Source organism: Ilyonectria robusta (genome assembly GCF_021365365.1).
Source record: "Ilyonectria robusta strain PMI_751 chromosome Unknown BGZ61scaffold_10, whole genome shotgun sequence".
Taxonomy (NCBI): domain Eukaryota; kingdom Fungi; phylum Ascomycota; class Sordariomycetes; order Hypocreales; family Nectriaceae; genus Ilyonectria; species Ilyonectria robusta.
This window is the reverse complement of record NW_025764444.1, coordinates 840032-861717: the sequence shown is the minus strand read 5'-3', so window position 1 is coordinate 861717 and position 21686 is coordinate 840032. Positions and strand designations below refer to the sequence as shown.

The 21686-nt window shown below is 57.2% G+C and overlaps 4 protein-coding genes across 4 annotated transcripts; 3 read left to right on the top strand and 1 right to left on the bottom strand.

Annotated features, from left to right (window-relative positions):
- Window positions 1–1282: 1282 nt before the first annotated feature.
- On the top strand, window positions 1283–3111 carry BGZ61DRAFT_478247 (uncharacterized protein; the record flags this gene model as incomplete). Its single annotated transcript, XM_046248997.1, has 3 exons — window positions 1283–1557; window positions 1636–1891; window positions 1966–3111. The coding sequence occupies 3 exons, from the start codon at window positions 1283–1285 to the stop codon at window positions 3109–3111; spliced, it is 1677 nt and encodes a 558-aa protein (XP_046104296.1).
- A 6098-nt stretch (window positions 3112–9209) lies between these two features.
- On the bottom strand, window positions 9210–10104 carry BGZ61DRAFT_33461 (uncharacterized protein). The gene is made up of 2 exons (XM_046238986.1): window positions 9918–10104; window positions 9210–9846 (listed from the first exon to the last, which is right to left on the bottom strand). Exons 1-2 carry the CDS (start codon window positions 9967–9969, stop codon window positions 9305–9307), a joined length of 594 nt encoding a protein of 197 aa, XP_046104295.1. The 5' UTR covers window positions 9970–10104; the 3' UTR covers window positions 9210–9304.
- Window positions 10105–15472: 5368 nt separating this feature from the next.
- Window positions 15473–16813, top strand: BGZ61DRAFT_352242 (Gti1/Pac2 family-domain-containing protein; the record flags this gene model as incomplete). Its single annotated transcript, XM_046240410.1, has 1 exon — window positions 15473–16813. One exon carries the CDS (start codon window positions 15473–15475, stop codon window positions 16811–16813), a length of 1341 nt encoding a protein of 446 aa, XP_046104294.1.
- Window positions 16814–18585: 1772 nt separating this feature from the next.
- Window positions 18586–21495, top strand: BGZ61DRAFT_532707 (beta-lactamase-like protein; the record flags this gene model as incomplete). Its single annotated transcript, XM_046253902.1, has 2 exons — window positions 18586–18731; window positions 18789–21495. The coding sequence occupies 2 exons, from the start codon at window positions 18586–18588 to the stop codon at window positions 21493–21495; spliced, it is 2853 nt and encodes a 950-aa protein (XP_046104293.1).
- Between the last annotated feature and the right edge of the window lie 191 nt (window positions 21496–21686).

The window sequence follows — 21686 nt, the reverse complement described above, 5'->3', positions numbered from 1 at the left end:
GGAGTGAGGAGGAGTGGAACCTCCAGCCCCGACAACCCATACAAGAAGAGGCTAGAGAAACAGAAACAATGCCTATGATGAGAGCCGAGGACACAAAGGTCTAGGGTTTGTAATCGCGCCCTAGCCGAGCTCCATTTCGCGGAATGAAAATTCCTCGTCTCTTTGCGAGGAGAGGAGAGACGACAGTGACTGAGAGATGGCGGCGCGAGACGACAACGAGAGCACGCGAACGGGGCTCTCAAGTGGGCCAAGCAAGGCGTGAGACAACCAGGGCCCAGTCAAGACGCAAGTTGCGAGACAAGAAGGAGTCGAGGGCTGAGATTGGGTGGGAAGATGCGATGCGGTGTGGGTTTCTTCCTTTCTTTTGCGCTGCCTCGGGGGAACTCGTCGTATCGGTGTGTTTTGGGATCTGCTGTGCGAGAGTCCAACCCAGGAAGTGCTTGCAGCGAATATGACGGTTGAAGAGGCCGGCCAGGTTGCAAGTCGGAATCCGGACGAGACGAAACAAATCGAATTACGCAATGTACGTCCTACACATGCCGGCGTTGGGTTGATTAGGTACCTGGTGATTGTGTTGTTGTTGTTTTTTTCTTTTTTTTTTCTTATTGCTTCTGGTGATGTTGGGATGTCAGAAAGAAGGAAGTTTGGCCGGACCCATGTCTTGACCTGTCGTTGAAACCCCACTCACTCAGCTAGCCTCAGTCTCGCATCGCCTCCTCCATTTACCTCGAACCTACCTGTCGGTATTAGCACGGCCCTGGCGCCATGGATGGATAGGGCATGGCGATGGCTGATCGGCGACTAGGTTCCAGGTTGCGAGGTTGCGAGTTGCGCGCCCTGTGGCCGCCGAGTTCCAGTGCGCCCAGAGCTGCTCAGGGCCTGTCACTCCAGCGCTCCCAGCGGCGCGGACCCGCTGCCGTGTACACCTGCTGTGCGGCGTAACGGTTTTTCCACCTCCCTGCACCTTAACTCAACCTACCGGCCTGCCTCAGCTCCGCCAGCGGCCCGCCAATCGCGGCTTCACTATCGCCAATCGGGCAGAAAAATCATCCACCCAAGCTCGATCGACCCACGGCCAGCCGCCAATTCAACTCATCCCTTGCAGTGAGGCTCCACGGCGGATCATCAAAGACAAACTCGCCTCTTTTCCCACGATTTCTGCACCATCCGCAGCCCGGCCGGTCCTCTCTAATGCCACTCGCTCCCTGAGCCCGGAGCTTCTCCCCCGCTCGCCGTCGCTTTGACCCATCTCAACCGCCATCACATCCCATCATCACGCGCCATGCGCCCCCTGCGTGCCGCGAGGCTTTCCGGCACGGCTAGGTCATGGGCCCTGCAGAGGTCCTACTCGGTTCGTGTCCCTGGCGAGTGCCAGCGAGACATCAAGACGGTTGCGGACCTCAAGGCATGGGGTCCCGCCGCCAAAGTCCCGGATGTTGAGGTCTCCGGATGGGTGAGATCGGTGCGCAAGAGTTCGAACGTGCGCTTCATCGACATTACCGATGGCTCGTCAATGAGGCCAGTCCAGGTCGTCGTCGATAAGACGTTGGCTGCAGAGTATGTCAATCTCATCTCACTCTCTCTCCTTTGTTTCCATGGATGGATGGATGAATATCAAATACTAATGGCTCACAGCATGCGCCCAGGTGCCGCAGTTCGCCTCAGGGGGACATGGGTAGATGAGATCAAGGGGCGGCCTGGAGAGTCTGGCGTTGTTTCTCAAGATGGATCTTCAGATGCGAATGGAGGAAGAAGCAAAGTTGATATTGCGGATACTTCGGCTACCCCTGAAGACTCATCAGTGACGAGCACAACTACCAATGCTTCCAAGTCAGTCACTGCGGAACTTCAAGTCACCGAGGTGGAACTTCTTGGCCCGTCTGATCCTCAGGTACGTTCGTGGCCTCCAATGGCATACCCCCGTGAAGCCACTTGATGATCTCAATTCTAATATCCAACTCCTAGTCTTACCCTATCCAGAACAAATACCAAACCCCCGAGAGCCTCCGGACAATCTCCCACCTTCGTCCACGCACTCCCCTCAACTCCACCCTCCTTCGATTCCGCTCCGATTCCACTGCCCTCCTCACGCAGTTCTTCTTTCGGGAAAAGTTCCAGCAGACGCATCCCCCCATCATCACCTCCTCTGACTGCGAAGGCGCCGGCGAGGCCTTTGCTGTCAAAGCCAACGGTCCGGCAGAGTTCTTCCGTGACCCAAAGTACCTTACAGTCTCATCTCAGCTTCATCTCGAAGCCCTCGCTCAGGCCCTCGGCAATGTCTGGACTCTGTCGCCGACGTTCCGTGCCGAGCAGAGCGATACCTCCAGGCATCTAAGTGAGTTCTATATGCTCGAGGCTGAGATGAGCTTCGTCGAGGACATGGATGAGGTTATGGGCCTGGCGCAGCGGATGTTGAACTCTCTCACTCAAGGTCTCCAGGAGCTCAACGCTGCGACCGAGCTCAAGAAGAACCGCATCGACTCCAAGGATCCAGCTGAGCGTCTAGCCTACGAGGACCTGGTCGACCAAGTCCAGCTAGACCGCCGCTGGCGAGGCATGCTCACCTCCAAGAAATGGCCCCGTGTTACCTACAGCGATGCCATCGAGATGCTCAAGCCCGTCGCAGATCGCTTCGAGCACAAGCCTACCTGGGGATCGGGCCTCCAGTCGGAGCACGAAAAGTACCTAGCCGAACTGGTGGGTTTCGACCCAGTCGCTGATGCCTACCTCCCTATTTTCATCACCCAGTACCCGCGTGAAATCAAGGCCTTCTACATGCGCCAGGCCGCCGCCTCGCCTGTTAAAGGCCCGACGGTAGACTGCTTCGACCTATTGGTGCCCAACCTCGGCGAGCTCGCGGGTGGCTCTATGCGCGAACACCGTCTTCCACAGCTCGAGGACAACATGAGGGCCCTGGGCCTCGAGGTGCCCAACAAGCGCTCCGCGAAGGGCAAAGAGCTGGCCTGGTACCTTGACCTGCGTCGTTGGGGATCTCCTCCCCATGGCGGCTTCGGCCTGGGCTTTGATCGCCTACTGAGTTACTTGACTGGAGTACCCAACGTCCGCGACGTCGTGCCTTTTCCTCGCCACTACGAGCGTTGCGACTGCTAGACTCAATGAAAACACCATTCCTCTACGTCACGAGACCAGCTCTCTATCGACGAACCAATCCCCCCTCACTCTGTTGCAAATCGTCCTCGTTAACGCCTACCTACCTCGGACACCGTATCAACCTCTCCTCCATCCCGGGTCACGGCGATAGCGATCCGCCTCGGCGAGCGATCTCAGATCCGTGTCTCTGCCCTGTGCAATGTCGCACACATCGAGCCGAGCGATGCCTGTGCGTCCCGACAAAGGCAGTAAGGAGGACCCTTCCCCGAGGTTGTGGAACAGCCAGTGCAGGGTCAACCGCGCTGTGCCACATGACATGGATCAATGACTTGAAGATCGCTCTGGTATGCTGGTATTGGTTGTCTCTCCGTCGATGCGGTGAGGGCCTTCGTCTCGGCAGTGTGCTTGCGAGGTTACAGGATCTGGGTCACGAGATCCAGGTCCCCGACGCTGGTTCCCGACGGGGAGAGGCACCGGATCTTCCGTATAGGGCGAGACCCGATCTTGGAAGAGGCGGAACGAAATGTCTGAGACAGATCTGCTCAACTGTTATTTGTTCGATACTACGAGTCATACCCTTTCACGATGTAAGAATCTTGTACGACACTGGCTTGCGGTTGTATTTTTCCTGTATTATACATAGAGTCACTAGACCGATAGATTACTTGGATACAGGTTACCTTGATCGACTTTGGGTCACTTCTCTCTTGTCTACTGCGAGATGTCTGTGGTGACCTAGTCAACTTAAGTAAGGAAAAGTTTCGCCAAGCTTTGGTTGTCGACGACCCTTCAGTATCTCCTCATCAGGCTATCAGACTACGGACAGCTTTTTGGGGAATAGAGTCTTGACGTTGATGTGTTTCAAGTATATTACCGAATGCTTGAGTATTATGTCATCGCCTTTGACGATGGTTTCGTTGTAGGCGGAATGAGCTAGCAGTCCAGTCAAGCGGTTAGACTCGCAACGCCATGATGGAATCTCTTGGAAAGAACTCGTTAATGACACGTCACTCATTTGCTGCGTCGATAGGACAGCTAGGCAACTAGATGGCTCACACAGAACAGCAAATGTAACACCAAGGTGGCCTCCTAATAGCCCGTAGCAGATCCCCCAGACACCATACGGAGGTGAAACGGAAAGACGGCAAGGCGGAAACCCATGGACGGATACAACGTGCCGTACGAGACGAACTAATGCCAACTCCGTAACCGTACGGACCTGTTCGAGCACAGCCTCCCCCGGAACAGCAGCTAGGTTAGGGTTAGGGAGTGAGATAGGGTACGCTGGGCATCCCTGGAATAGGGAGATCTGGATAAATCGGCAAGGCCATGGCGTGTTGCGCCGGGCCCACGGCTCAAAATGGTGGTGATGACATCCCCCAGCGGCGGCGCGGCGGGACTCGTCAGCGGGCCCCCCCTAAATGCTAAAAATGCCCGGTCGCTGCGCTCGCACAATTGATACTGCGCAGTAGAGACTCGCCCAGCCCAGGGTTTATCCTTGGAAAGTTGCCGCGATGGTTTCCCGAGGAGAGCCAACTTTCACAGCAAGGTTGAGTGAGCAGCCGAGTGGACCAAGAAGCCGAGATGGTCCAGAGAGAGGTCCAGAAGGCCGAGTGGCGACGACGCCGCAGGGAGTGCGGTAGGGGGTGGGCGTGCATCCGACGAGGCCGTTTCATCCACCAGCACGACGCCAGTTGGCGGGTTGGATAAGCATATCTGACCATCTGGCGGGCGATGCCATCATCTTGCGGCGCGAATGAGCGAAATGCTGGTGCCGACGCAGCCGTCCGGGGAGGCGCCATGGCACCTTGCCAATAAGGGGGCGAGTCTGCGAGAGAGAGTGAGAGAGAGGACCCAGAAAAACGAGGATCCAGAACGGGGGCGTGTGGAACACTCCAACGGCCATTTATTTCCGGGCCTTTTAGAGGAGCTCCAGCGGTCCCAGCAGAGTCCCCAGCAGTTCCCCGGGTGGCAAAAGTACACTCGACCGGCTTCGAGAAGCTTTGCCCGTGCCAAGCACCGACCGTCGGGTGCCGTCTCCGCCGTGTGTTTGATGGTGACCACGGAGGAGGAGGCTCTTGGTGGTGATCCCCTCTACAGTGCCGTCTGCAGTGTCGTCTCCCTCTCAGCCGTGGCTCTGGAGGCGTCGTGACCGCAGCTCAGCTTCCAATTCACATCAACAACTGCCTCCAGGCTTCGCCGACGGCTGACATCAGCCCCCGTACGTGTGGAGGAGCTGGGCGTCCAATGTGGAAGCCAGCTATTCCGACTTTGCCGGCCAACGCGTCAGCTTGGCACGGGGGCGTCGTGGCACTCCCTCCCTCACTCCCTCAGAGGGAGCCCGCAACAAAGAACGCCCTCGGAGCGAGTGCTGCGTGCAGTATCGGTGACGACACCCCCTCCCACGAATTAAGCTTAAGCCAGATGTCGGGACCAGGGCTGCAAGCCTGCAAGAAGACCTCTGTAGTCAGCAGCCAATCTTGACCCACGGTGCTGGGGTGCTGGAGAGGGGAAAGGGATATCCGGCACGATAGCGGCTTCGCGCTGGGAAATTGCGACAGCCAGAGCAAGAGGGCCGAAAACAGGCCATCGTGGAGCACCCCCCCCCCCCTCTCCCCGAGGCGTCGTCGCTGCGAGGGCATCACATCAGGCTTCAGTCGCAATGGCCAAGACATGGACGCCCGGCGCGCGCGAGACAGATGACTTGGCCGCCCAGCAATCGACAGACACCAAAGTCCTCACGGCCAAGAGAATCAACGACCAGCCAAGAACCAGCCAAGGCGCCATGCGTGGGAAGTGACGGCTTGGCACCCGGCGTTAGATCTGCACCACTCGCGCGTTCCAGTCCCGCCATGGTAAAGTCGACGAGCCCCAAGGATTGCGATGCCGACTTATCCATGGCCGGCCCCTCCACGGCTCCTCCTTTCGCGGGAAGGCCAGTCCGGGAAATGGGAGCGCATTCCGTTAGATAATAGGTAGGGCCAAGGTCTTGGATCGACGGCACACCATCCACCATCCACCATCCATGGGGCAACGGGGGGTGTCGACTGGATCCTCCGACTCCTCTGGATCCTCTGGCTCCTCTCAATGCGGCGTCGTCCTTGGTCACCCATGACAAATGACTACTACTGGCTCCAGACATGTACTGGCTCCAGACCGTCCCTTGGCCCCATGGATTAAGCATGATCCATTCCTGACCTTCCGAGTAAGTTAAGCGTAAGCCAAATGCTCCTTGTGGACGTCCATTAGGTCACGAAACCTCGTGGCCTGAGAGTCGAGTCGAGCCATCCATGCCGCCTTTGCTCCCACATCCCTTGAGCCTCAACCCTGATCCGAGGAGGGTCTGGCCCACACAAACCCTGCGTGTGCGCGCGCACACAGCGTGATTCTCACGAGTCGAACAAAAGCCTCACGTTTGCCACGACGCCTCGCCCTTCGTGCCACCTGGCTTCACGCGCGCAAACAGGCAGACGAGCAGCCAACCCTCTCTGCCCGCCAAAGCAGCCGAGTCGTATAACGCCGAAGCCGCCGCAAATGCACACCTGACGAAAGGACCAGTCCAGGCCTGGTCCCGCCAAGTTCTAGACATCTTGGCGGCAAGGATCGATTAGAGTTGCAGGCGCCTGGCCCTTTTCGTCGCCTACCATGAGCCACTAATGCATGGAAGCGACACCACTGACCACCGCCTATTTTGTCCCCTGCCACCGTGTAGCTTTCTCGTAACATGTCCATTTGAATTCTCGTGTTGGTTAGAGCAAATCCTTTGATCATGCTGGGGGCAGGATGCTATACGAGGACCCTGATCGGATCATTTATTCAGCTGCAGTATGCATGTTGTCGGTGAATGGTAGGGGCGTCGGTGAGGCTGAAGCTTGGCGCTGCTTCCAAGACTTCCTGTGCAGGGTGCAGGATAAGCCTCCATTACTTAAGTACCTGTTGAGTCACGCGTGACGGTTATGTCTTGGCCAAGCTGGTGGCTTGGATTTAGTATCTTCTGGGCTGGTGATTGAAATAACCTTGTGTGGAGCATGGGTAGTTGGTATGCGGCTGTTTAGTGTGACTCACTGAGTTTTATGTCATGAGGTTTTGCGTATGTTTTGTTAGTCTGGATGTTTGATAATTGGAAACTGGGGAAGAATATTGGAGATTCGAAAAGAAATCTTGATTTTTATTCACCAAGATACAAGCACACTTTCAAATGCAAATACAATGTTGCGCGAGTGACTACTCCACCATGCACTCCCATGTAGGCGCCTCTTCCAAACATCAACATGCAATCGAGAGGTGTAGGGTAAGCGCTGTGCACGATGATCGGGCACTTGGTGTTTCAGGACTACCTTACATAAGCCAGCCCGACCCAGCCTCCACCACCCCAGCCAGCAGATCTCCGCGAGCCGCGCTGTCAATATTAAGCATCCAGCTTGGCATTGTCTCACGTACAGCAAAACTGGCCATCTTACCTTCCACGATGCCTTGGCGGGAATTATATTTCGGCGGCCTGCTAACTATTCAATTTGACTCTAGCCGCGATGACACCCGGAATGAGTTTGAAATACTACGTTAGCCCTCCAAGCCCTCCAGGCCCTCCGCGCCCTTGTCCCCGAGCCAGTGCCCTGCTACCAAGTAAGCCTGTGCGTCTCACTTCCACATCTTGTTGTTCTTACTCAATCGGTCTCCCGAGCACGGCGATTGGTTGGTAGGTAGCCCGCACGGACCTCTGCTATTTTATTGGTGTCGGGTAAGACCTTATGGCGGATAAGCATGCAGCCACCGAGTGCCAAGCTTTGCTCTGGCTGCACGGTAAAAATGCGAAAAAAGCTTCGCATTGGGACTTGGACAATAAAGTTTGGCGCCGGCCGAGTCAGCGTGACCATGACATGGGCGCACTACCGGACAGATCGGCACGCAAAACCCCCATCAGAGGCCCAAAGTGCCCGGCAAAGTGCCCGGGCTGGCTAATTTGGTGCGTCCGCTTCGGTACGCGAAAGGCCAGCATGGACGCCATGTCGGATGCCGTCGCTCGCGAGGGATGTGCGGTGCCGATGCCGACATATCCAGCCGCTATAGCCAGGCGCCCTGGGCCACTGACCACTGACCCGTGCTGAGCATTGGGGCAGCTGGCACAGCGGCCGCCTACCCGGGGATGACGACGACTTCCACATCATCGTCGTCCACATGTCCACCGCGCCCACTACGAGTACGCAGCACGCAGTACGTAGCACGTCCACCACGGCCACCACGTCACGAGACCAACTCCCCTGCGTCGCTCCTCATCCAGAGCAGGGACCCTGACGGCGATGAGAAACTCGATGCTTGGCGCCCAAACTCGATAACTTCCCGACAAGAGCGCCTGCGAAGATGCGGTTGGTGGGCCATGACACCGCAGCCAAGGCCGACCCACCCGGCACCGCGAACACCTTCGGGAATAACGCGTCCCCCAGGATCAGCTTGAAACCCGCCCCTCGCACCCTGGCAGCCAAGTCGGTTCGGACGGCATCTAGGAGCCACACCAAGCCCACCACCATCCTGACCATCCTGACGCCGCATCATCCCTCAGAAGCCACAGGCTCCAGCCGGTGCAGTCGGCGCCGACAATGTGTCCTCTTGCTCCCTGGGCCGGCTTAGCACGGCACCCAGATCCCTCCACAAAAGCCTAACGGACCTGTCGAGACCCTCGGTGCGCCCTGGCGGTCAGGGTGTCCATGTCCCCGACGGTTGATGCGCACACGCCCTGCGCGGAATCACACCCGTGCCAAGCAAATGGCTGGCAACGCTTAAATTCATGCTTAATCCAGCGCGTGTATCTCATTGACCGTGAACGTAGTCCTGCCTACGAGCACCTGACCATGACCCAAGCAGAGCCCAGTCCAGATGCTACCTCTGTGGCGTCCCACGTCGAGTTTCGCCCGCATCTCGCTGCGACGTTTGCGTCCTCTCCTTGTTGGCTCCGCCCGTCGTTGCTCGCGATGCATAACTGTGCACAACAGCAGGCGAAGGATTTCATTTTACCGTCGCTTAAAAAGATCCGTGAGCTGAGCGCGCTCACCGAGATGAAGGCCCATAAGCCGCATGTACCATCTCCACATGCTCGAGGTTCATGGAAAAGACGGGATCTTGGCGAGTGGAAGAAGCAATCGCAGAACAAAGCCAGGACTTTTTGGTCGATTTCTGGGGCTACCTTAACTCAGACGGGTTACCTCCGCGCTGTTGCGGGTTGCAAGCCTCGATAGATTGCTGGGCTAGTGGGATCGCAGAGCCGGTTTGCCGAGCTCAACTCAATTTTCAGACGCCCTGCCCACCAAAATGTCAAAAACGACCCGGGTACCCCCTTGGCGCTGGAAATCCCTAGCCCTAGGGCCATTGCGCGGTGATATCGGCAGTGCGACCAAGGCGGCCGACGGGCGATCATGATGCGACAGTCTCTGTCTGGCCGTTCAGCGGAGGCACTTGCGAGGAAGATCTCGGTGCCAGTCGAAGCGTTCGCCAGGTGCTGGAGACGGGCGGCTTTGGCAAGGGGGCCGTGTCTGTAACCACTACTCGGCACCGCGGCACAATCGACGTCATCCCTAGGTTTGGTGACGGCGTGGGGAATGGACCAGGGCGACAAGAAACGCCGATTTTCCCGAGTCGCCTCTGCTGGTTGGCTGTAGCTTGTCCAGACGTCGAAACAACTGCTTTTCTGGGTGAAAGGCGCGAGAGGTGGCTCTGTTGCAAGCAACGCGGCCTTTGGAGCGCCTACAAGGGCATCTTGGTTGACGAGACGTCTTTTGGGGGACGGAGGAATATCAAGCAATCCTGTAACTCACTGGCGCAGCCATCGATCGCTATCCCCAAACGCCCTGAACGATCACAGGTCATCTGGTGGGCGATGCGAATATGTCAATGACGCAGATGGGGCTCTCCCGAGCGGTTGCATTGAATCCCGCGCCCTCAAACGACTAATCGTACAATTGTGCCTTGTTGGCCGAAGCTGGCTCCCCAGAGAGAACCGAGTCTCGGTGGTTTCGCGGCGAGAAGAGCACTTTCCAGCCCCTGTCTCGACAAAATCGGAGAGATTTTTTCCCAACCTGCAGAACAAGTGTTGCATCAAAAGTCTGCACGACGAGAGCAAGCCCTGCGGAGTTGCACGTAATAATTACCTAGCGAGCTAAGGCGGTCCGTAACCTTTTGGTCGTGGCTGGTTCCGGGGCAAAAAGGTAAAGTCTCCTGCTGGAGCTTCTCCGGCTTAAGCTTACACTTGGACCCTAACTTTTTGGCCTTGTGTCAGAGTTAACGTCGTGTACCTGGAAACGTCATCTTGGCACGGCGCCCGGGGCATGAGGCTATTTCCTTTTTTTCTGTTGGCACGCGGAGGGTCCGACCATCACGGAGCGCTGATGAACTTTGTACACGTGTGAGGGCAAGCGCTGATGGACGGATCCTTTACGGATGTACGGAGTACGGAGTAAACAGAAAAGGATGAAAATTAAAGTGGCGATGCTAATTCCCGACCGACATTCAACAACGCTGCTCAGCCTGCGAGAGGGCCCAGAAATAGCAACCGGCACCTCGACATTGATGACGGGCCAGTGGGCCTCGTGGAGGATTAAGTGCTGACGCTGTGACGTTTCGGAGGGCTTGTTGTTTGGGGCGTGCGGCTCTCGGACTTGGCGGATGAGGATCATCGTTTGATTTCCCGATGATGGGTGTCGCATAAGATCTCGGGCTTACTGTGTCTGCTCTCAGCGCATCGCCCTGCTGAGACGGATTCCATCCGGCAGGGCTGCGCCGGCCCCCAACAACGACTGGACGGGGACGGCTATTACTCTGCCCGCCGACCTGCTCGATGACCCTCTCGATGACCCTCTCAGTGGACCCTCTCAGTGACCATCCCAGTAACCCTCCCAGTGACCTCTCGATGCGTTTCGGTGGAGGCTTTGCAGACGAGACACCAAGCCATGGTCGGCCCGCCGGCACCAGAATGACGAATGCCGTCCACTTGGATCGGACTTGTCGCGGGAGTGAATGAGTGAGTGAGAGGGTTCATTTCCATTTGCGGAAACGAGTGACCGAGACGAGTGGGTTCCGGCGCTGGGATAGGGAGATGCAGATACACAATACACACGGGCAGAGAGTCGACAAAGTGTCACTGGACACGGGACACTGAAACGGCCACTGCACGACGACAAACATCAGAGGTTGTCTCTGTCTGTAATACCTGGATGTTGGGCGTTGGCCGCCTACACGAACATGAGGATGGGACACGAGGACAAAAGATGCCACTGGAAGCGTCGCCTAACCTTAAAAGGGGGTGTGTAAGATGCACGGGCTGGCTTGGCCCAGCAGATCAACAGGATTAGGGGTACGAGGTACAGTGCTACATTGATGTTTTTTGATTACTGCTTGTCGGTCACCATGGTTGGTCGTTGAGCGAACCTCGCCAGTTTGCCCCTCTGGTTTATCGTATTGTTCCAGAAAGCCTTGGGTTTAGGGGGCGTGTGGGCAGGTCTCGCGCCTGAAGTCCATGGGCAGCTTACTTTTACTCGATGGTATTACAGCCGCAAGCAGAGCCTCCGGGGCATGGAGGCGAGCCGAGAGAGCCTAAAGGGAATCCGGCGGCATGGGGGAAATGAAGCCTGGGACTTCAGCCTGTGGTTGCCCGTTCAGCACTGTCATTCAGCTGTCAGCCATATCTGAGAGCCAAGCCTCTCGCAGTCCAGACGCCAGCCACTCAGAGGCGGGACGGACGAGGGCGCTGTGGACATTGGACTAACACGCCCAAGTTAGCACGTACTATGTACTACGCCGGCGTAGATTGGCCGCCCCCAGGTTTATTTTTCCCTGTCGGACGGTGTTCCAGATGTCGCAAGGCCGGCAGCCACGGCACTTGGTGCTAAGGTGGCGGGCTTGGTGCCAAGCCATCATTGGGCCTAGCCAGCCGCATCTTCCGCCCCGGGGCTGTCAATGTGACTAATTGCACGTCTTTGCTGAATACGCGTGAATAGTATGATTGCAGTGGTAGGTTTTGAGGTATGGTACCGCTACCGACTTTTGGTTTTTAAAGTGTGCAATGTGCGTGGGCATGTGTCTGTCTCTCCCACCGCCCCCAAAGACGCCCGCAAGGTCTTAAAGTCCAAGATTAAGGTATTGCAGGGTTCGTCCCCGTCGTAACTCGTACCCATTGCCCAACTGAATTCCCAGGCCGGCCGTGCAGCGGTCCTTTTTTTCGCTGTGGGCGACGACGCCAAGTCTGACTGACTGCTGGGCGCCGCCGACTAACCGGCGGCCTTGTCACCAGCGCCGCCCAGGGCCTGCCGGCAGAAGGGAAAAAGAGAATAGCACCCCAGTGCTCTAATTTCCAGGGCCGAGGAGCGCTGAAGGCGGACAGCAATGTGCTGCAGCTGGGTGCTAGCGCACTTACATCAGAGGCCCGCTACATAACCTCCACAGATGAGCGCGGGCGAGCGAGTCTTGGTGTGTGATCAGCAAGCCCGCAGCCCGCCACGCACACGCCCCCCCTTCTCACGGAGAGTTCCATGTCGCAACGAGCAAAGCGGTCGAGGTTCTGGCCCCCCGCGAGGGTATGAAGGCCAAAAAAGCCATCGATGCGGTCAGAGGAAGAATTTAAAAAAGGATGTAGGAATTAAGCTCTCACCCGGCCGCGCGTACCTACACCACAATTCATAGTTCCCGGCGAGTTGGCGCAGAGATCGCCATGTTCCGGAGAGTGTCAGGAAGCCAAGGCTCGGTCTGCGCATCTGGGGGGCGGCGGGTGATCTGCTGTGTACTAACTAACTATGCGCTGCAATCTGCACATGTAGCCGTAGCATGTAAGAGGTTTTGGAATCCTTCGCGCCGCCCGCCTTTTTCGGTTCTTTTGTTTGTGCGAGTTTATCTTTCGCCCTCTCTTTTGTTGCGTTTGGCCACGGCCACGATGCATGTCACCCTCTTTTCTTTCCCTTCTGCCGCTTCCCCGGTTAGAGACCATTTGCCATGTTTCTCCCTAGTTTGACCCAACGCGAGTAAAGAAGGAGCGCAGACACTCGTTGTTAAACGGGGCTAGGTTAGCGTTTGTGTTTCCGGCGGACACTCGATAGTATGCGCCATCGCTTGTGGCTCATTTTCATTATCGGTCGTCGTCAGGAGTCGTTTCTGTAACACGAGCCATGTACAAGACCGGAAAGACGGCTATGGGATATCGCCCCGGCTGGAGCATAGTCTGGTTCTGGGTTAAATACGCGCACTGACATCCGGGTCTGGGGGTGCCGGATGGGGCACACAGTTGAACTCGAGGATAGGAATAGGAGGACCATGGACGAGAAACACGCACTGCATTGCACTTACAGCGGGTGGCAAAAGAATTCCCACGGGCATCATTCATTAAGCAGAGCCTGACTAGTAGCCAAGCTTAGCAAGTACCGACAGCGGTTCCTGAAGCCTGGGGGGGGGGGGGGGAAACAGTGAACCGGGGAAAAGCGGCATCTCTTACTTTTTGACCTTGACTAAACCTCGTCAAACCACAACCCAAAAAAGGCCTCGCTCTCTGGGATACCGGCGGCGGACGGACCAGCGACGCCTCCCCCACGACTTATCATCAACTGCAACACCACCGCCAGCCTCTGAGCGTTCCAGACTCGCAGCCCGCCAACTACACCCTGACGGACTCGAGACGCCAGTGGTAAGCTCGCGCGCCGCTTCTTCCGCCTCCCCTTCTAAGTCGCCCCGCTAGGCCTCCCCCAGCAGCTCTTCTTTCGCTGGGCCAGTCCAGATTCCACATTCCGTTGGCCTGCCCTGTCACGCCCTGCAGCGTCATCCCTCACGCTTGGCCCCTTGATGGTGGGCCGGCTTCCAAAAGCTTGTCCTGACCCAACCCTCCAACCCTGGCTGTAACCACGCCCCTGCTCGCCCACCAGCACACCCTCAGGCCCCCTCAGCCTGTGTTGCACACCCTCAAACAACAATACACTCCCTCTTGGCTCTGCCGTACTCCGTCCTTCTCCACACGGCCGGCCATGTGTCGCCGAGTTATCCATCCTCAATTTTCCCTTTCCTGACCAGTCTTGACAACCTTATCTAGCTCTTGGCCCCCCTCCATCCGCTTGTGTGTTTGCCAAGAACTCGTTCAGAGAGACCCTGTTCAGCCATCTCTTGGCCAGCTTCAAATCATCGAAATCCGTTGGACCAGTTGCACCGCCGTTCCTTGTCGTACCAAACCTCCAAATTCATACGCAGAGAGCCGTGTCCTCGATCTCCACGCTTTGTCAATAGGTACGTAAGTTCTCGTCTCAGGTCTCGTGCTTTTTCCCTTTCGATTTTTGGCATTTGGTCGGTGATCCCGGCGCAAAAGCTGGCCCCAAGAGTGAGGCGGCTGAGAGAGAGCATGGGGCAAGGCCTAATTCTCTTGGCACTCGGCATCCTGCAGTTGCTCTTTGTCACAGCTTGGAGCCGCATCGAATTGGCATTATTTCCCTCGGCGATCACTGCTCCTCGCTCAGTCGGTGCCTCCGGGTGCCAAGAGTCGAGAGTGTGGGATTACCCCAGAGGCTCTCGGTGGTTCTTGGTGGTTCTTGGAACGTCGTCATGCACATCGCCAAGCGGCAAACACACTCAATCTCTGGGAAATTTTAGTCGAGTGGATGGGTCCCACTGGATCGGCTCCGACGGCACTCTTCCGCAAGGGAATCGAGGGCCACCCCTGTCTCTGGCATTGGGTGTTACGGTGCTGCATGTACGGGCGTGGGTGTGCGCGTTGTATCAGCATTATATATGGGATACGTGCTGCTCTCACGCACTCTGGCCCGTCACCCTTGCTCGCTTTGCCCATCTCTGTACTTGGCTCTACTCTTATCCTTGGGTGCATTCATGCCAAGCCTGCTGTGATCATCCAACACTGGGTCATCCGCCGGGTCATCATCCACAGGGTCATCATCCAACGCCAATACTGACTCGTCATCGTCCAATTAGTCCCGGCTGTCACTGGCCTCCACCCCCAATCCGACGACACCCCGGGTGGTTTTCATTACCACGCCGCGTTTCGACTTTTACCACTCCTGGCACCTGGCTTGCCCAAACTCTCGCCTTGCCAACCCTCCCAGAAACGCCAAGAAACTTAACAATCAGCCCGCGTCCATCGGTGGGGACGAGGACGCAATTCCGCTCACTTTTTGGCCGTTGTGGAGCCGGCGCCAATAAATACGCATATCCGCATACAGTCCTGGCCCGATTAGATCTGGTGGGGCGCCGCGTGGAAGTCGACCCTAGCTCTCACGGGCAATTCTTATAAAGGCCATTACGCCCGTCAGCTCCTGGCTTACGCTCAGGAGCACTTACAACCGCCAAGCTGCGGCAACTACAGAACTCTGACCCTATCCTCTTGGACAAGATGGAAACCTACCACGGATACGTGCGAACGCCCGCCGACGCCATTCGGCTGTTCGAGGCATGCCGACTGGGCATCTTGCCGCGAGTGCAACGACGGCTCTCTGAGAAGGAGAGGCAATCGATTCGATCCGGCTCGGTGTTTGTGTGGGATGAGCGAGAGGCCGGCATGCGACGATGGACCGACGGCAAGTCGTGGAGCGCCAGCCGAGTGTCTGGCAGCTTCCTGACCTACCGCGAAATGGAGGGCAAGCGAGGAGGCGGCTTCTCTGGCCGACGGAACGCTGGCAAGACGCCCGACTCTGGACGCGGTAGCGACGAGGACCAGGACGACGGCGAGCCCGAGGGATACCGATACAAGGCCGACGGCCTCATGAAGCAGTCTTTTAGTATCACCACTTCTACCGGCCAGCACCTCCACCTCATCTCGTACTACTCCCGACCGCAGCCCGGTCAGCCCGACCTTCCCCAGCCAACTTCGGATGCCACGCTGCGAGGCATCGTCCCCGTCAAGGGCATGTACCCCGAGTCGAGCATGGGAGAGACCAACCCGACTCCCGCCCTCACACGAGCCCCGATGCAACAGCCTCCATTCATGGTGGCACCTCAACATCCCCAACATCCCCATCACCATCCTTATGCGCCTCAGTACGGACAGCCTGGTTACGCCTGGCCTCCTTCGCCCGTGGCGACACCTCCCTACAGCCACTACGCGGCTCCCTACCCGCAGCCTGGTCACCATCAACCCGCCCACCATCAGCTTCCTCCCCACGCTTCCCAGGCGCCGTTGCCTCATCCTCAATACTCCCAGGCACCACCCTACGACCAGCGAGCTACCCTCCCACCTCCACACTCTAAGCCAGCAGCTCTTCCTCCTTACCCCCAGCATCCTTCGCCTCACTACACCCACACGCCGCTGCCTCCTCGACAGGGCTCGCCCCGTGAGCACCTCCAGGCTGCTGCCCAGAGTGCCATGGTCGATCCTCGCCTCAACACAGGCAGCCGGGGCCACCAGGGACCTCTGCCTGCTCTTGGCGCCGTCACTAGCGCAGCCTCCAGCTCCTCTCTCGCGGCAATCAGCACTCCTCCTAACCGCGCCTTGAGTATCAGCCCACCACGGAGCTCCCACTCGGCGGATGTGCCTCCAAGCAACAGCAACAAGGCAAGTCTGTCGGCCCTCCTGCACCCTACCCCTGCCAGCAGTGAGCCTGGCAGTGCCAACCCCGCTACCAGCGGTAGTGCGGGCAGCAGCCCCAGGGCTAACGGCATCTGCGGTCTCGAAAAGGGCGGCGTAAGCGAGGACGCGCGGGCGTTGAGAATGCTAGATCGCAAGTTTTGCATTTAAGGAGATGGGAAGACGATTTACTCGGCTTCGAGCCTGAGCATTGAGCTCCATCTGGTGTTTTGGAGGATGGGTTACCCACGGGACGATTCAGCATCGCATTGCATTTTCTTTGTCTCCATGCATTGTTACGGCGTCTGGACTTTACAGGGCGGCAGCCAGAGGGCCTTGCCGCGGTTGCATTCAGCGGGATTTTATCACGACCGTCAAGGGGATTGGTGTTTTGTTTGTAAGGTCCGGGTATGTACCAAAGGTACACACTGGTTTTACGGTGTTTGGGATATCGTCGGTGACGATTCAATGATCACTTGGCGTACGTTATAGCCTACATAGCAATACAGACAGCTCATGGACAGCAATCGTTTGAGCAACTTGTTTCGTGGTCGCATTCCTGGGGTGTGATTGATACTAGGTTGCAGATAAGCATACTACGTACGACGGCGGTCTAGCCAGTCCGGGGTGGATGTGCCTTTCCAGTGTCGCCGGTAAATTAACGCTCCCTTGGTTGGTGGGACCCTGCAACCGCATTCTTGAGTTGATTCCCGTTGGCTTTGCCATACAGGCCCCGTTTGCACCGAGGAGCTAGCGCCGCGCGGTGGCCGCGTCATCGTAGCCTTTTGAGCGGGGTGGAGGAATGCGGCGGGGAGAGCGTTGATAGTTTGGCAAGACTATTCGTTCTAGAATGGGCGGTATGGGTAACCTGGGTGGCCTAACAGGCGACGTCGTCAGTGGATGTGGTATTTCCGGGCGAGGGTTTCGTTTCATCGCGGCGGGGTGGGCGGTTGTGGCCGCGGCTGAGCTGTGCTGAGCTGCGTATTCCCAGGGATGCTGTCCTTTTTTTAGGCGCCTGGTGGTGTCAGGTGAAGGTCGATCGATGGGTTGGGGCTGTGTGGGATCTATGAGGATGGAGTTGAGGAGGTGGTTTGTTGGTTGGATGTATCTTGAGTGGATAGGTGAGGGTGTGAAGATTTGGTGTTGAGGAGCGACTATGTAACCGGATAGACGCTATTGGACGCTATCGATTGTAGATGTCCGAACGGGGTATTGGGTAATTGGGCCATTGAAAACTTAGGTGTGGATATGGCAAGAGGTAACCCGGTTAAACGTATTCATCCAACATTGTCTACACATGTGTGGCGTGAGCAATTCAGAGGTGAAATCAACGTGAAGTCAGGTCCTAGTGAGGACCAGTGCTCGTGTTTGTTTATCATCCCTAGGACGTGAGTACTCGCAGGATTTACGGTGCGGTAGTGGATGTGTCCGATCGACATGTAAATAGCTGGTTGTGCCTCATGCTGCACTACCATCGAGAGCATGGTGATGATATTCTGGTTAAGTGGTGGGAATTTATTCATTGTTGCCTCCACCCATGACATATTTTAAACAATAGGGCACCTTTACTCTCGACTAATACACCACACGGAATCAATGCTCCTGAGCCTAATTGTCCTAGTCCATCACCGCTGCAATAGCATGTATGTTGATACCAAAGTGAAGCCAGGTGAAGTTGGTCAAGTCTAGGGTAACTGACCGTGTAAGTCGCATAATAGATTTGCCGGCCCGGCCGAACCCACAGCTCCCCCTGCGCTAGGCTCGATCTAAGCCAGGATTCTTGGAAGCTTTCCACGCGACTCGGGAGTTCATTGTTGGCCCAAAAACGCCATGACGACAGCGCCCTAGGCAACGGGACACGGCATTTCCATCTCCTTCGCAATCGATCATCCATTGCGACCATGCTTGCGAGGTCCATCTAACACCCCCGCGCAGCGCCCACCATGTTCACCTTCTGCCCGCTCCAGGGCGCCCTGTCCGACTCGCCCGCCTCGCAGTCTCTACTCGAGCTCGATGGAGGGGTCAAAGTCCTCGTCGACCTGGGCTGGGACGAGTCGTTTGATGTCGAGAAGCTCAAGGAGATTGAGAAGTATGCGCCGACGGACGTGCCGGTGCGAACGCGATGATGCTAACTGGGCGCTCGTAGACAAGTCACGACCCTTTCGCTGATCCTCGTTACACACGCGACGGCGTCGCATCTCGCTGCATACGCCCATTGTTGCAAGAATATTCCCCAGTTTACGCGAATTCCGGTATATGCGACGCGACCAGTCATCGATTTGGGCCGCACCTTGATCCAGGACCTTTATTCATCGACGCCTGCGGCCGCGACGACGATCCCCCAGAGTTGGCTCTCCGAGTCAGCATATTCATTCTCTCAGACTGCGACGAACGCGCAGAACCTCCTACTACAGTCCCCGACCCCCGAGGATATCGCGCGATACTTTTCTCTTATTCAACCTCTCAAATACTCCCAACCGCATCAACCTCTCCCGTCTCCCTTTTCGCCTCCCCTCAATGGGTTGACTATTACAGCATACAACTCCGGACATACTCTTGGTGGCACAATATGGCATATCCAACACGGCTTGGAGTCGATTGTTTATGCGGTCGACTGGAACCAGGCCCGTGAGAATGTCTTTGCGGGTGCTGCCTGGTTGGGAGGTGCTGGGGGTGGTGGCGCCGAGGTTATCGAGCAGCTGCGCAAGCCTACAGCCTTGATTTGCAGCAGCCGTGGGTCAGACAGGAATGGCCAGTCTGGAGGTCGTATCAAGCGAGACGAGCAGTTGGTCGACACCATCAAGGCTTGCGTTACCCGGGGAGGAACTGTACTGATCCCAGTGGACTCGAGCGCCCGAGTGCTGGAGCTGTCATACCTCCTGGAGCATGCGTGGAGAGCTGATGCCGCCTCCCCGGAGAGTGTCCTCAAGTCTGCAAAGCTCTATCTCGCGGGACGCAACATGTCTAGCACGATGCGATACGCGCGAAGTATGCTCGAGTGGATGGACGACAGCATTGTACAGGAGTTTGAAGCCTTTGCCGAGGACCAGCGAAAAGTCAATGGTGCAACTGGGAAAAAGGAGGGCGGACCGTTGGATTTCAAATATCTGCGATTGCTCGAGCGCAAGGCCCAGATCGAAAGGTTGCTGAGTCGCAGTACGGAAAACGCCGCGACAGAGGGCCGAGTCATCCTGGCGAGTGATACCAGCATCGAATGGGGATTTTCAAAGGACCTGATTAAGGGACTGGCGAAGGACTCGAGAAACCTGGTTATCTTGACAGACAAGCCTGGCTTAGCAAAGGACGACAAACCCTCAATTGCGAGGACACTCTGGGACTGGTGGAAGGAGAAGAGAGATGGCGTTTCCATGGACCAGAACAACGGTGGAGATAATATCGAACTCGTGTACGCTGGCGGCCGGGAGCTGCAGGTCAAGGAGGCCCAGCGCCAGCCTCTTGAGGGCGAGGAGCTGTCTGTGTATCAGCAGTGGCTGGCTACGCAGAGACAGCTTCAGGCGACACAGCAGAGCGGAGGAGCGTCGGCTCTAGAAGCATCAGCTGATGTTGTGGATGACGCCTCCTCAGAGTCCTCATCTGATTCAGAAGACGACGATGGCGAGCAACAAGGAAAGGCGCTGAATGTGTCGACCACCCTTGGCCAAGTCGGCCGTAAGAACGTGGTTCTCAAAGACGAGGACCTCGGCATTAACGTGCTTATCAAGAAGAAGGGCATATACGACTTTGATTCAAGGGGCAAGAAGGGCAGGGAGAGGTCGTTTCCTATTGCAATCCGGAGGAGACGCAACGACGACTTTGGAGAGCTGATTCGACCCGAGGACTACCTTCGAGCGGAGGAGAAGGAGGAGGACAATGCAGACGCTGCCAACTTGGCAGCCATGGACGACAAGCTTGGCAAGAAGCGTAAATGGGACGACGTGGTGAAGAACGGCCCCGGTGCCAACAAGCGGAACCAGACAGCGCGTGCCGGATCTGTGGACGACGCCGAGGGTGGCGGTGCTGGCGATGGCTTCGTGCCGGACGAGCTCGACGCAGTTGAGGATAACGAGCCAGAAGAGCCAGCCGGCCCATGCAAGCTCGTGTACCAGACGGAGACGATTACGGCCAACCTGCGCATCGCCTTTGTCGACTTTAGCGGCCTTCACGACAAGCGAAGTCTGAACATGCTCATTCCGTTGATCCAGCCACGCAAGCTTATCCTGGTGGGTGGCAGCCGCGAGGAGACACTTGAGCTGGCCGACGACTGTCGCAAGGCTCTCGGTGCGAATGGCGACCGTGCCGTGGACGTGTACACACCCGAAGTCGGCGTGTCGGTTGATGCCAGTGTCGACACCAACGCCTGGGTCGTCAAGCTGGCTGATCCGCTCGTCAAGAAGATCAAGTGGCAGAACGTCCGCGGACTCGGCATCGTCACCATCACCGGCCAACTGCTCGCCACACGCCTCGCCGACGACGGCGACGAAGACGCTGCCAACAAGCGCCAGAAGACGGAGCCTTCCACCGCCCTGGTCAACAGCAACGGCACCTCCGGCATGCCCACTCTCGACGTCCTCCCGTCCAACCTCGTCTCTGCAGTGCGCTCTGCCGCCCAACCCCTACACGTTGGCGACCTGCGACTCGCAGACCTCCGCCGCGCCATGCAGGCTGCGGGCCACGGCGCCGAGTTCCGCGGCGAGGGTACTCTGGTCGTCGACGGCACCGTCGCCGTCCGCAAGACTTCGGCCGGACGCGTGGAGGTCGAGAGCGTGGGTCTCCCGACGACCGGGCGCCGCACTACTTTCTACGAGGTGCGCAGGGTGATATACGATAACCTGGCCGTTGTGGCGGGTGCTTAGACAGGACGGTTGCGATTTGCTTTGCCATTGGGATAGTCTGGGACGGGACGGCGCATTTGTACGCTATGTATGCATCTCTGTATTTTGGGACAGGCAGAAGTGAAGAAAAAGGGGAGCTCATGAATGGAGATGACGGGGTGGGCATCGTTCAGGTGCAGATGAAGGATATCAGATAGAGTCGATAGACACAA

Coding starts and splice junctions, on each gene's coding strand:
- BGZ61DRAFT_33461 (XM_046238986.1), bottom strand. CDS start 9,969: ATGACCTGTGATCGTTCAGGGCGTTTGGGGATAGCGATCGATGGCTGC. Junction 9,847..9,917: donor AGCGATCGATGGCTGCGCCA/GTGAGTTACAGG, acceptor ATGCCCTTGTAG/GCGCTCCAAAGGCCGCGTTG.